The 13,462-nt window shown below is 37.3% G+C and overlaps 1 protein-coding gene across 1 annotated transcript; it reads left to right on the top strand.

The window, feature by feature from the left end:
• The first annotated feature begins 3,275 nt into the window (after positions 1-3,275).
• Positions 3,276-11,286, top strand: LOC129552610 (hyaluronidase PH-20-like). Its single transcript, XM_055421200.2, has 3 exons — positions 3,276-4,223; positions 5,011-5,100; positions 10,675-11,286. The coding sequence occupies exons 1-3, from the start codon at positions 3,276-3,278 to the stop codon at positions 11,284-11,286; spliced, it is 1,650 nt and encodes a 549-aa protein (XP_055277175.2).
• Positions 11,287-13,462: the final 2,176 nt, after the last annotated feature.

Genomic DNA, 13,462 nt, shown 5'->3' on the forward strand with positions numbered 1-13,462 from the left:
AATCCCTAAGATTCTGCTAACAGTTTAGGTGGGATTCATTTAAGTCTTTGACTACAAATCTATGACCTGTGATTTTGGGATCTTGCCTTTGTACTTTAGACCTAAAATTGCTTCTCTCTGCCTCCTTTCTTTTCTCTCACTTATATATTAACACCCTAGTCTCTCAACTATCTGTCTATTTGCCCAGAGATATTAAATTTCTCTAGAACTCTTCTCACCTCTGGGACTCAAACCTGCATTCAAGTTCAAGTGAGTCTTCTTGGCCTTGTGTGCTTTGGATTCTGATCACTACCTTGGCTCACAGATACCAGTTATCTTGCTTTGTGTGAAACAGTGACATTTGAGGAGGTTATGTTGACAATCATTAGGTGGCCCAAAGGATGAAGGAATTCTCCTTTTCCCCTTAAACTCTGAAGACTTCAAGAAGGTTTTATTCCACAGAATGAGTCTGAAAGATGCACGTTCTGGATCTGTCACTGGTTTGTTGTTTTTAGGTCAGTTTGGGTAAATGAGTTACTTCATGATATATATAAATACACTAATCTTTCTCTTGAAACCAGTTTGAGAAAACAGACTTGTAGAAACTACAATCCGTTCTTCATGCTTGGTGATTAGAATGAGATTCCTGGGGCTACCATAATGAATTTCCAAGGACTTGGTGGTTTACAGCAATAGAAATTGATTATCTCACTGGTCTGAAGGATAGCAGTTCTAAATCAAGGTGTCAGAAGGGCCATTTTCCCTCTCAAAACTCCGGAAAATAGCCTTTCCTTGGTTTTTCTTAGCTTCTGTTGGCTCCTGGAAATCCTCGGCATTCCTTGGTCCATAGCTGCATTACTTCAGTCTCCATAGTCACACAGCCTTCTTCCCTGTATCTGTCTTTGTGTCCTCTCTTCTTATTTAAGTACCAGTCACTAGATTTAGGTCCAACTCTAAATCCAAGATAGTATCATCCTAATATCCTTAACTATTTTTATCTGCAAAGAATATTTCCTAGTAAGATCATATTCTGAGGTTTGAGGTGGAAGTGTATTTGGGTTGGGGGGGCATGTTAAACCCAGGAGAGTACCCAGCCTTCTTTAAATGTCAACAACTTCATTACTTTTTAAGTTTTAGATTTGTAATTTTCAAGGATAGAAGTGTCTATTCTTTTTTTTTTTTTTAACAATCTGCTCTCTTTCATTATTTCTTCATAAGGAAGACACAAATGTCCATTCTTTTTTGAAGATTTCCGTGGGTAGAATTCTTCCTAAAAGGCTCATTCTGTCCCATGTTTTCCTTATATAAAATTACCATGTGGAAATTAGGTTTGAATGTTAGTTATTTCAATAAGCTTAACTTACTCCTTCACTGAGATATAGGGACATCCAATCCTTTCTTTATTCCATGTATTTGTTTTGCTAGCTACCATTCAGGCATTTATGTTGGTAATCGGTATTTGAAGGGAATTAGTTTTTCCTCCACCATTATTTTAGGTGAAGATTATCTAGGTCCTAAATAAGGAAGTTTAGAAGGGCTGAAACTGTGAAAATCTTTAGGTCATTTACATGTTCTAAACATTAAGGGGGAAAAATCCATTATCTTCAAAGAATGAGACTATAACAATTCCCAGGATTTTATTTTATTCTGTTTATTATGTCCTCTTTAGAGTAATTCCTTTTATAGCAATGGGGATAAGTGGATAATTTGCTATGGTAAGGTCACATGTTTGTGGGAAAAAATGGTACAATTCTCATTGTAGCTTTATACAGCAGTATGCTACTAAACTAATTAAAATAGACATTCTAGTTTCCTCCTAGAAATGTAGCATATTTAAATATGCCTTCTTATAGGTAATTTTTGCAGATACAAAGTGTTAAATAACACATAGCTTAATTTCTTATCCTTGACTATTTTATTTTACCACAAAATATACCCTAACATTTCATACCGTGACAATAAGAAGACACTACAATCTCAATTATCAAAGGCTATGGAGAAGGAAACGGTAACCCACTCCAGTATTCTTGCCTGGAGAATCCCATGGACGGAGAAGCCTGGTAGGCTACAGTCCACGGGGTCGCATAGAGTCGGACACGACTGAGCGACAGAACGGAACGGATAAAAGAATAAAGTTCATATGTTGCTTTTATTAAGCAAGACCAGAACTAGTCCTTTCAGTGGAAGATATAATCTCATAAGATATTTTATCAACTGTAAACATGATTGGACATTACTTTCACATATAGTAGAGTGAGCTTTCCTGGTGGCTCAGATGGTAAAGCGTCTGCCTGCAACGGGGGAGACCTGGGTTTGATCCCTTTGTCGGGAAGATCGCCTGGAGAAGGAAATGGCAACTCACTCCAATACTCTTGCCTGGAAAATCCCATGGATGGAAGAGCATGGTAGGCTGCAGTCCATAGGGTTTCAAAGAGTTTAACACAACTGAGGGACTTCACTTTCACTTTCTTTGACATATGATGGAGCATCATTCTAAATAGCACTTCAGCTTACCCCTCAGTGGGAGGTTTTGTTTGATTTAATAGTTTCAAGTAAACTTTAGAGTTATTACCTCTGGCAGAAGTGATTTTTGCCTCCTCTTCCCCCCTTAAAAAGCAAATATATATATATATATATATATATATATATATATATATGTATGTATATAACCTGAAAATTCTCTGAGGTTGTTTTCACTTTTTTTGGCAGACCACTATAAAGTGGTCTTTCAGGAAATAATAAACTTAAGAGGTTCAATGTGGAATTTATTTTTACTTAACAGTCTCTTGCTAAGGCATTGCTTGATACAGCATTCTTCACAACTAGGAAAGCACAAGGAAAAATAGCTTCATTCACTTCTCTGTAGATTCAATAATTATTGGAAAGATGAGAAAATTGTTAGCTATTATAGGTTTTATATCATGTATAAGAGAAATAATTTTATGGATTCAAGCACAGGAGTCCTCCATTTTCAAACATTGAATTAAACTCCCTGCACTTGAAGTTGAGAACTTGGTAAAGCTTACAGTCTCTTATGCAGAAATGAGTATAACAATATATTCTACATTTCTTTTTTTCTTTTTTCAGTTATAGATGAAGCAACTTGCAAAACGTTGCTAAAACAAGAAGCAAGAAGAATAATATTTAATACATATCACATTATACATTTTTATCCATCAAAGTGGCTTCATTACACACTTTCTCTTCTGTGTTTATATCTTACATCAAATATTAGATAAAACAAAGTGTGTAGGAGAAAAAAAGTGCTTTTCAAATCATTACTCTTTGTGGAAGGAATGCTAAGGCACCAGTATATCTCTTTTAGGAACTTTGTTGGGTTCAATGGAGCACCCCAGGCAGTGTTCACCTTCCTTCTGGTTCCATGTTGTTTGGCTTTGGACTTTACAGCACGCCCTCTTATTCCAAATATTCCTTTCCTGTGGGCCTGGAATGCCCCAACTGACCGTTGTGCTAAAATATTTGACATGCCTCCAGATCTAAGCCTCTTCTCCTTAGTAGGAAACCCCCAAAAAGATGTTACAGGACAACTTATTACATTATTTTATGCTGATAGGCTTGGCTACTATCCTCACATAAATGAAAGAACAGGTGTCAGTAAGAATGGCGGACTCCCTCAGGTGGCTTCCTTAAAAGAACATTTGGACAAAGCTGAAAAAGACATTGCCTATTACATACCAGTCGACAATGTGGGCTTGGCAGTCATTGACTGGGAAAACTGGAGGCCTACCTGGGTAAGAAACTGGAAACCTAAACATGTTTACAAGAATAAGTCTATTGAGTTGGTTCTGCAGCAAACTGTACAACTTACTTTGAAAGAGGCTACCAAGAGAGCAGAAGCGGATTTTGAAAAGGCAGCAAAGAGGTTCATGCAAGAGACTTTAAAACTGGGAAAGTTACTCCGGCCAAAACGCTTATGGGGTTATTATCTTTTTCCTAATTGTTACAATCATCATTATAACCAACCTAATTACAATGGAAGTTGCTTTGATGAAGAGAAAAGAAGAAATGATGCACTCGACTGGTTGTGGAAGGAAAGCACTGCCCTTTACCCCTCTGTTTATTTGAATACCAAGCTAAAATCTCCACAAGCTGGCCTCTTTGTTCGTAATCGTGTTCAGGAAGCCATTCGGTTGTCTAAAATTGCCAGTGTTAAAAGTCCACTTCCGGTTTTTGTATACACCCGTCCAGTTTTTAGAGATATGTCTTCGAAATTCCTTTCTCAGGTAAGAAAATCAAGGAGAGAAGGCTATGGAATATTGTCCGCATTTAGTGGCATTTACTGGTGGGCTGCCGTCTATGGGATCGCACAGAGTCGGACACGACTGAAGCGACTTAGCAGCAGCAGCAGTAGCAGTGGAATTGAACATGATTTTTGAAAGGAGTGAAAATTAGGTTTAATAACCTTTAAGCTTCCCTGGTGGCGCAGGCAGTAAAGAATCTGCCTGCAATGCGGGAGACCTAGGTTTGATCCCTGGGTCAGGAAGGTCCCCTGGAGAAGGGAATGGCAATCTGCTTAAGTATTCTTGACTGGAGAATCCCATGGCCTGTAGCCTGTCAGGCTCCTCTGTCCATGAGGCCTCAAAGAGTCAGACACAACTAAGCCATTAACACTTTTGCTTTCACTTTTCAACCTTTAGGAATATGCACTCAGGTAGTTCTGCCTCATTATATGGATGTGAAATAAATAAGACTATATTTCACATTAATGTAATCATAGAATGCCTCAGCAACCATGGAGGACTTCATAATATAGATCATGTATTAATTCAGTTCTTTTTATTTATTTTTTCTTTTACAGACCTGCTGTCTTGTCAATAGAAGTAATTAAAATAATAGCAGAAAATCTGAATTTTTGTTACAAGTAGGGCAGTGGTGGCTTAAAAGATAGAAATGAATAGTGGAGAAATATTTACATAATTTTTGTAGGGTCAGCATTCTTGGATTTGGTGTTACTGTCTAATGTATAACAGTTCATTTTATTCCTCCCTGTTAACTCTTCACCTTTGCCAGGATGACCTTGTGAATACAATTGGTGAGAGCATTGCTCTAGGTGCTTCTGGAATTGTAATGTGGGGAAGCTTCAACTTAAGCCTAACTAGGGTAAGTTGAAATGGTAGGAAATAGATGAAAATATTTTTGCTTTTAATGTTTTTCAGGGTTTCTGTGGGATTGAATAATAAAGTAAACATAATCTTTGGCACAAAGTAGTAGGTGCTCAATTAATAGTGGCTAAATCAAACTATCATATGTGTGGTTGTATTGTAAGGCTGTTTTCCAGTGAGGAAGCAGAAGTTTGATGAGATTAATTGAAATTGCCTAGGCTACATGACTGCTGTTGCTGCTGCTAAGTTGCTTCAGTCGTGTCCAACTCTGTGCGACCTCATAGACGGCAGCCCACAAGGTGCCCCGTCCCTGAGATTCTCCAGTCAAGAACACTGGAGTGGGTTGCCATTTCCTTCTCCAATGCATGAAAGTGAAAACTGAAAGAGAAGTCGCTCAGTTGTGTCTGACTCTTAGCGACCCCATGGACTGCAGCTTACCAGGCTCCACCGTCCATGGTATTTTCCAGGCAAGAGTCCTGAAGTGGGGTGCCATTGCTTTCTCCAGGCTACATGACTAAGAAGTAGCAAAAACAGGACTACAGTCTTGGTTTCCCTATGCGGTCTTTGGTGTTTTTTCTACTAAATCATGTTGTGTTGTTTCTCAGAAGAGCTCAACTAGCCCATATGCATTCCCTCATTCTTTCATTCATCCAATTACTGTTTATTGAGCACTGATTTACTTATTTAGTCATTAAATGACAGTTTATTTCATGGGCCAGCAACTAGTGGGGGGCAGCTAGGAGTTAGTTTCTGAAAATTTTACTGAGTTGTTCAAAGCTTCCCTAAGGGAGAGGAAAAGGAACCCTTCTTTATTTCCCACAGATCATATTTAATAGAGTATATTTTAAGTGAAATCTTCAGTAAAAAATGTTTTATTAGAAAAAATATTTATTTTGTTCTATATAGTATGAATTGTATTACTTTTCTCCTAACGCGTTTTCTTCAAGAAGCTTTTAACTATCACAACCTAATCCTTTTCTCTCTTCCTTTATTTTCATCTTTTTAAAACAGTTTTCCATGTCAGGTTTTAATCTTTCACCTCTTCAATATTCTTGACTCAAAGCATGAGTAGAGCTGTCATATGGACACTGCTGAGTTGGAGCTAAACTTTTCCTTCTCTAATCAATGTGGGAATACTAGTGATGTAGGTGCCATGGTGTCTAATGAAGCTCTTGGTCCAGAGGTTTTACCCTAGGATGTACAGAGAACAAACTTTATACTCTAAAGACCATAAGAGATCTTTTGATATCTTGTCCTTCAGATAGACTAGCCATATTTTCCCTTCATTTATAAAGATATCTGGTTTTGTGAAATTCTTTCAAGGTTATCTGAGCCTCCAACCCATTTGGTAGATTCTATTGTCTCTGGTTTGATCACAAGTTAAGGGAAGTAATAGAAACTAAGTTCAGAGAAGGTATATGTCGCTTTTGCAAAATCTTTTACATGTCAGAAAATTATTTAAGAATTATAATTTTCCTAAGAATATTCCTAACTTTATTAGTTGTTTTCTCAAATCTATAAACTTCTTCCGCAAGGATCCTGATGATTCTATGATGGAACAATTTATAAATTCCCTATACTACTTCCTTTTTTTAAAGATTAAGAACTCCTTCTTTTTAAAATTAAGGATGCTGATGAGGAATAAATCAGGCATTCTCCGATTAGTAGGATGACATGGCAAATTATTTAATTGACACATTTGTTTTGTTTTTAGTTGCACTTTAATCTTAGATTCACACTCTTCTACTATGACTCTCAAATCACCTCTAGTATTATTTACACAGGGATAGTCCTTCAGTTTTAATATGATGATTTTTTACTGGATTGAAATAACACTGCCTTGAAATTGTTTCCCATGGACTTTATGCTGTACATCTCTGCTACTTTTCCTAATTTATCATTTTGAATGTTAATTCTGGCATTAATTTGTTTTTTCCTATGTCATTGGAAATCAATAGAATCATGGATTGCTTGTGTTTCTTCTGATCCACTGACAACTTGAGAAACTGGTAGATGCAGGTTTACTTGCAATGACTGGAATTGACTTAAAACAATGGCTATCGAATGTAGGCAAACCATTCCTTCCATTCCATCTTAGTAGATCCAATGCTGTGACCGGGCCAGCTTCTCCTGGTCCCAATTCATGAGACCTGGTAAATATTCAGAAATTTTGTGAACTGTTTGTTAAACACAGTCATTATTAAAAATTAAATTATACATTGACACGAATCTGCCCCGGGTGTACATGTGATCCCCCTCTTGAACCCGCCTCCCACCTCCCTCTTCCCCATATCCTCCCTCCAGCTCATCCCCGTGCACCAGCCCCAAGCATCCTGTATCATGCGTCAAATTTGTGTCAATGTATGGCAAAACCAACCAATATATTAACGTAAAGTAATTTGCCTCCAATAAAAAAAAAGCAAAAAAAAAAATTGTAATGTGAAATGTAAAAAAAAAAATTAAATTATGAACGCTTAGAATAAAATTATGTTAAAAACAAAAGTGATAAATACTAAAAATGCATCAATTATTTATTTTCTTATTACTTATACTTTTCAGTTCAGTTCAGTTCAGTTCAGTTGCTCAGTCATGTCCGACTCTCCACGACCCCATGAATCACAGCACACCAGGCCTCCCTGTCCATCACCAACTCCTGGAGTTCACTCAAACTCATGTACTTTTAGGGTTATTTATATCTATTGTACCTGTATAAGTGGAAATGGTATTATATAGTGATGTGTACTTCACACCATACTTCCATACAGTGTAATGGTGGGGTACCTGATTCCTAACTCTGCACTCAGTGATGTCAGGCTGGTAACTTCAAATGAGCCATGGTAGGAGTATTTACACCATGGGTCTTGAGAAACACTATAAAGCAGATTTTTTTTCTCTTCGAGAGCCAGGTTTAGATCTTTCCAGAGACTACATCTTGTGTAGGCTAATGGTTCTCCAACATTCTCACTCTTTTTCTGCTCTTCTCACTTAGTTCTGTCTCTGTACCCAACTCCAATATCATCTGATCTTGGAATACATTCTTATATATTCTTGACACTGGTGATACTATGTGGAATAATACTGATAAAGTCCCTGCATTTGTGAAACTTGGAGGAATAGAAACAATACAAAACAACAAAAATATTTTATTTGATAAGTTCTATGCAGAAAATTTAAATAGTTGTGAGAAATTGGACAAGAAAGGTGTCTGAGAAGGATCTTATCTAGTTAGAACTGCAATCTGAATGACAAGATGTAGTCAGCTATGTTAAAAATGAGAGGAAAGAGACTTCTAGACAGAGGGGACAGTAAGTGCAGTTTGAAATGGACCTGCCACACTTGAGAAACAACTAGTACCTGCCGTGCTTGTGAAACAACAAGGCCAAGTGGTGAAGGGGGTTGTACAAAAGGAAGGAGAGGTTTCACCCCAGCAGGCAGTATATAAGTGAATTGTATTCTAAACGCTATGTAAAGCTACTGGAGAATTAAGAAGAGGTTTTCTATTGCTGCCATAAAAATAGCAACAAACAGCAGAAAATTATTATCTTACAGTTCAGTACTTCAGAAGTCCAACATGGACCTTAATGCACTAAAATCAAGATATCAGCAGGATTCCATTCCTTTCTATGGAAAGACCCTCATTTGCTCATTTGAGTTGCTGGCAGAATTCATTTCCTCATGTTTGTAGCATCAAGATCTCTATTTTCTGACTGGCTATTGTTACGGCGATTTCCAGCTTCAAAAGGTCACTGTATTCCTTAGTTTTTGGTTCTCTCATCTACATTCAAAGCCAGAAGTGCCAGGTTAAGTGTCCCTTACCTTTGTATTTGTCCTTCTTTTCCCAGCTCATTTTAAAAATCCAAATAGAAAAAGTTTCTACATTTTTAAGGACTCGTGGTTAGATTGAGCCCATCAGATGGTTCAGGATATTCTCCCATCTCCTCCCATCCAAGTACTAACCAGGCACGACCCTGCTCAGCTTCTAAGATCAGACGAGATCAGTCACGTTCAGGGTGGTTTGGCTGTAGACTCTCCCCATCTCAAGATCCACAACCTTAATCATATCTGGAGAGCCCCTTTCACCATGTAAAGTAACACAGCCATAGGTTCCATGGGACTGGAGAATGAATATCCTTGGAAGTCTCTTATTCTGCCTACCATTGATGGTGTCATCTCAAGAAGGTAACAAGAAATAGATTCAAGTGGAAGCTGCCAAGGTTCCTCAACTTGCCTGCCAACCCACCACAAACAACCTACCACAACCTACCACTTCCTTTGATCTAATGAAGGATGAGCATGGTCAATTCACTCAATGGGACTTGATCATTAAAGAAAGCAACTACCTTCCATGTTTTGAAAAGGATAGGTTTCCAGTTTTAGAAAATATCAGTTTCAAGATGAATTATTTTAATGACTCATACTCTGCCAAATAAGTATATCTGCAAAAGAGCTGTCATGGTTCAACCATAATTGAATTATACATAACACTTAATACATACTCAGTTGAGAGCTTCCTTGTTGGCTAAGTGGTAAAGAATCTGCCTGTAATGCAGGAGACATGGGAGACATAGGTTTGATACCTGGGTTGGGAAGATCCCTTGGAGAAGGGAATGGCAACCCATTCCATTTTTCTTGTTTGGAAAATCCCATGGTCAGAGGAGCCTGGTGGGCTACAGTTTATGGAGTCACAAACAATGGGACACAACTTAGCTACTAACAACAAAAAACTCAGTTGAACCTGTTTAGTTGTTTTGAGCTAGCAGTTTAGAAACCACTCTTCACAATGCCCAAACATGTCTGACAAATGTGATATTTATTACATCTATTTGTACTTTATATTGTTTATACTTTGAAAGGTAATAAGTGATATCCTGGTCTCTGTGCTTAGCCCTTTTACATACATTGCATCCTTTCATCTTCACAATAACTCTATGAGGTAAGTGCTATAATTATCTGTATTTTGCAATGATGAAGCTGAGTCATAGCCAGCTTAATTACTTTCTACAAGGTCACCCAGAAAAGAAACTAAGAAAGCTTAAGGGATTCCCAAGCTCACACAGCTAGCTATTCATGGATCTGTGACTCCAAACTGGGCAGAAGGACTCCAAACCCCGTGCTCTAATCCTTCCACCCACATTTCCACCCCTGTTAGTGGAGGAATTACTGAGGAAGCCCAAGGCTGGGTATATCAAACTTCAACTGGTTAATTCTTTAGTGACATGAAATAGCATGTGAAACTTACAAATGTTACAAAGAACAGTTGGAATTGTCTTGCTTATTAAAGTAAAGAAAGATAAAAACATTTCTACTCTTACTGAGTCTGGTTTTTATGTGTATGCTTCTTTAGAAATTGTTTGGCCTTTTCTAGTGGCTCAGATGATAGAGCATTTGCCTGTAATGCAGGAGACCTGGGTTCAATTTCTGGGTTGGGAAGATACCCTGGAGGACGAAATGGCAACCCACTCCAGTATTCTTGCCTGGAGAATTCCATGAAATAAATTGCTTAACATAGTGAATTAATTTACATATGAACTCACCTGGATCTTAATAATCTGATCCTCTTATGATTTTACAGCAATCTTGCATGAACCTAAGCAATTACTTGAATACTGTACTGAATCCTTATATAATCAACGTAACTCTAGCAGCCAAAATCTGTAGCCAAGTGTTTTGCCGTGGGAAAGGAGTGTGTACAAGGAAACACTGGAATTCAACCGACTATCTTCACCTGAACCCAATGAATTTTGCTATTCAAAGAGGGAAACATGGAAAATACACCATACATGGGAAACCCACACTTGAAGACCTGCTACAATTTTCTGAAAAATTTTATTGCCGTTGTTATGCCAACATCCGCTGTAAGAAAAGAGATATAAAAAACATTCATACTATTAATGTATGTTTTGCTAAAAATATTTGTATAAAAGCTCCTCTAAACTCAGACCGCAGTGAGCACTCTTCTAGCCAGAACGAGATATCTTTTACCACTTTTAGCAGTGTCTCATCTTCCACACCAACTGCCAAAGTGTCTGCACATGTTCCTGGGAAAGATCATGTGTCCCTCAAAATCAGGCTTTCAGAGGAAGCCCTCTCCAACACCATCCAAAGGGGCCATAAGAGTTTTGACTGGAAAAATATATTCCGTCAGTTATACATTCAAAACATTAAAAATGAAACAAACTATTAAAATATAAATTCAGTGATTATTAGGTTTCCTGTCTGCATGTTTTATGTTTTGATTTTTTTACAATAGTTTATAACTTCAATGACTTTTTAGGCAAATGATGATACCTATATAGTTGAAGTTTTACATTGAAATAAATGTGAATCAAAACTCATGGTCAAGATAGTATTTTAATTTTTTGAGCAAAGATTGCATTTTCATGATCAAGTTTAACTTGAAGTTAGTATTGATTGATAAACAAAGAATTGTGATCAGCACCTTTAATATTCAAAATCATAAGGCAGTGTTATTACTAAATCCATTGATGCTACATTTTACTTTTGAAAGGCGAAGTAGACTCTTGATAATTAAGAGAGCATAGAATTTACTTTGTAAGATGATACTCATTTTTTTAAATTGCCATGAATGTATGGCAAATATTCCACATAGTGTGATGAATACATACTGAGAGATGCCTGTTATATTCTTGGTTCTATCAGAGACTGATTATAAGGCCTATGATACTTAGAGATACTATGTTCTTCTGCAAAATGTGAAAGTTTGGACAATGTCAATTTACTGCAAATGAATGTCTTTATAAGTAGTTGGTAATTTGCAATAAAAATATCAAAAATAGTACAACATCATATTTTTTAAAGTAATATCCTAAGTATACTAGTCTGTGTCAGCACAGAACTATGTTTTTTAGCTATTTCATCTTGATAATTTGTTCAAGTTGTGTTTTATAAAAAATAAATTTTACAAATAATTCTGTTAACTTTTGTACATAGTTTACTATGCCTTCAAAGTTCACATATAAATTATTCTAATTTTAATTCTTGATGTCAAAATTGACAATCTGTGTACCTAAAATGGCTTGTTTCATCTAAGCATCTATTCACATCCTTTATATAGCATTTGTTGAATGTTTCTTCTCTGTTAGGCTAAATATTAAGCAGGTTCAAGGTGAAGCAGCATACTTCTTGCTGTCTGTGAGTTTGTTGGATATTTGAAAAAGACAGACATTGAAAGTGGAAACTTACAACAAAACGTGTGAGAAGTGCTATAGTTTAGCATGCTCTTGTATACAAACAAGAGCCTGAAGGTGTCAGAGAAGGATTTCAAAGACACCATGAGAGATATGAGATGTCCATTACCTTGAAGGCTGAATAGCAATTAGTGCATCTGGAGATATGAAATGGAAGAAACCTTATTAGAACAGAACGCTGATTGTGATGATCAAAGTGGTAGTCAATAGATGATGGCCACATGGTGAAGGCTGCTGTAAACCACACCAAGAAGTTTGGGCCTTATAAGGAAGATGCTGCCAAACTTCTTGACCTGCCCTGTTTTAAACCATACCATGAAGTTTGGACTTTACAAAAGAGATGCTGCCAAACTTCTTGACCTGCCCCATTTTCTCCAAGCACAATTATCACACAAAAATTTCTCTATTTTCACTTCCCATCACCTTCCTATAAGGCAAACATCATAAAGACAGGTGTTTGTTTTTCTTACTGCTGTATCCACAGAGTAATGGATAGCCTCTGAGATTTAGTAGGTGCCCACTAAATATTTGTTGAAAAAATAAAAGGCAATGGGGAGAAATTTTAGGTGTGGGAGCTGTCATGACAAATTGAATTCTCTCAAACTAATGCTGCCCTTTTCCTTAGTTCTGTCCTTCAGTCTTTGTTCCAACTATGCTTCTACTGACAAAGCCACAAAAAGAGATGATTTTATAGTGATCTGGAAAGGAAGCTACAGTTGGACTATTTTCCTTAGAATGCGTAAATGGCTATCAGGTGATAGAATGGAGATAGTAAGGTGATTTGAAAAGGTATGGATTATGGAATTGGACAGTTACAAGGGCAAATCCCAGCTTCCAACATTTACTAGCTTATGAGCCTGAGAAACTTAACCTGGCTCAGCTCCTATTCTAATAAAACAGCACCAATGCTGGGAAGGATTGGGGGCGGGAGGAGAAGGGGACAACAGAGAATGAGATGGCTGGATGGCATCACCAACTCGATGGACATGAGTTTGAGTGAACTCTGGGAGTTGGTGATGGACAGGGAGGCCTGGCGTGCTGTGATTCATGGGGTCGCAAAGAGTCGGACATGATTGAGCGACTGAACTGAACTGAATACATATCTTTTAGGGTTTTTGAGAGGATTGACTCTTATAACACATGAAAAGAAAT

Source organism: Moschus berezovskii, chromosome 3, assembly GCF_049115385.1.
Source record: "Moschus berezovskii isolate FMDL1 chromosome 3, NW_MosBer_1.0, whole genome shotgun sequence".
Classification (NCBI taxonomy): Eukaryota; Metazoa; Chordata; class Mammalia; order Artiodactyla; family Moschidae; genus Moschus; species Moschus berezovskii.

Bases quoted from the DNA above. Each gene is read 5' to 3' on its own strand.
- LOC129552610 (XM_055421200.2), top strand. From the start codon at position 3,276: ATGCTAAGGCACCAGTATATCTCTTTTAGGAACTTTGTTGGGTTCAAT. The intron at 4,224-5,010 runs GTAAGAAAATCA...CACCTTTGCCAG, and splicing joins CTTCGAAATTCCTTTCTCAG to GATGACCTTGTGAATACAAT. The intron at 5,101-10,674 runs GTAAGTTGAAAT...ATGATTTTACAG, and splicing joins TCAACTTAAGCCTAACTAGG to CAATCTTGCATGAACCTAAG.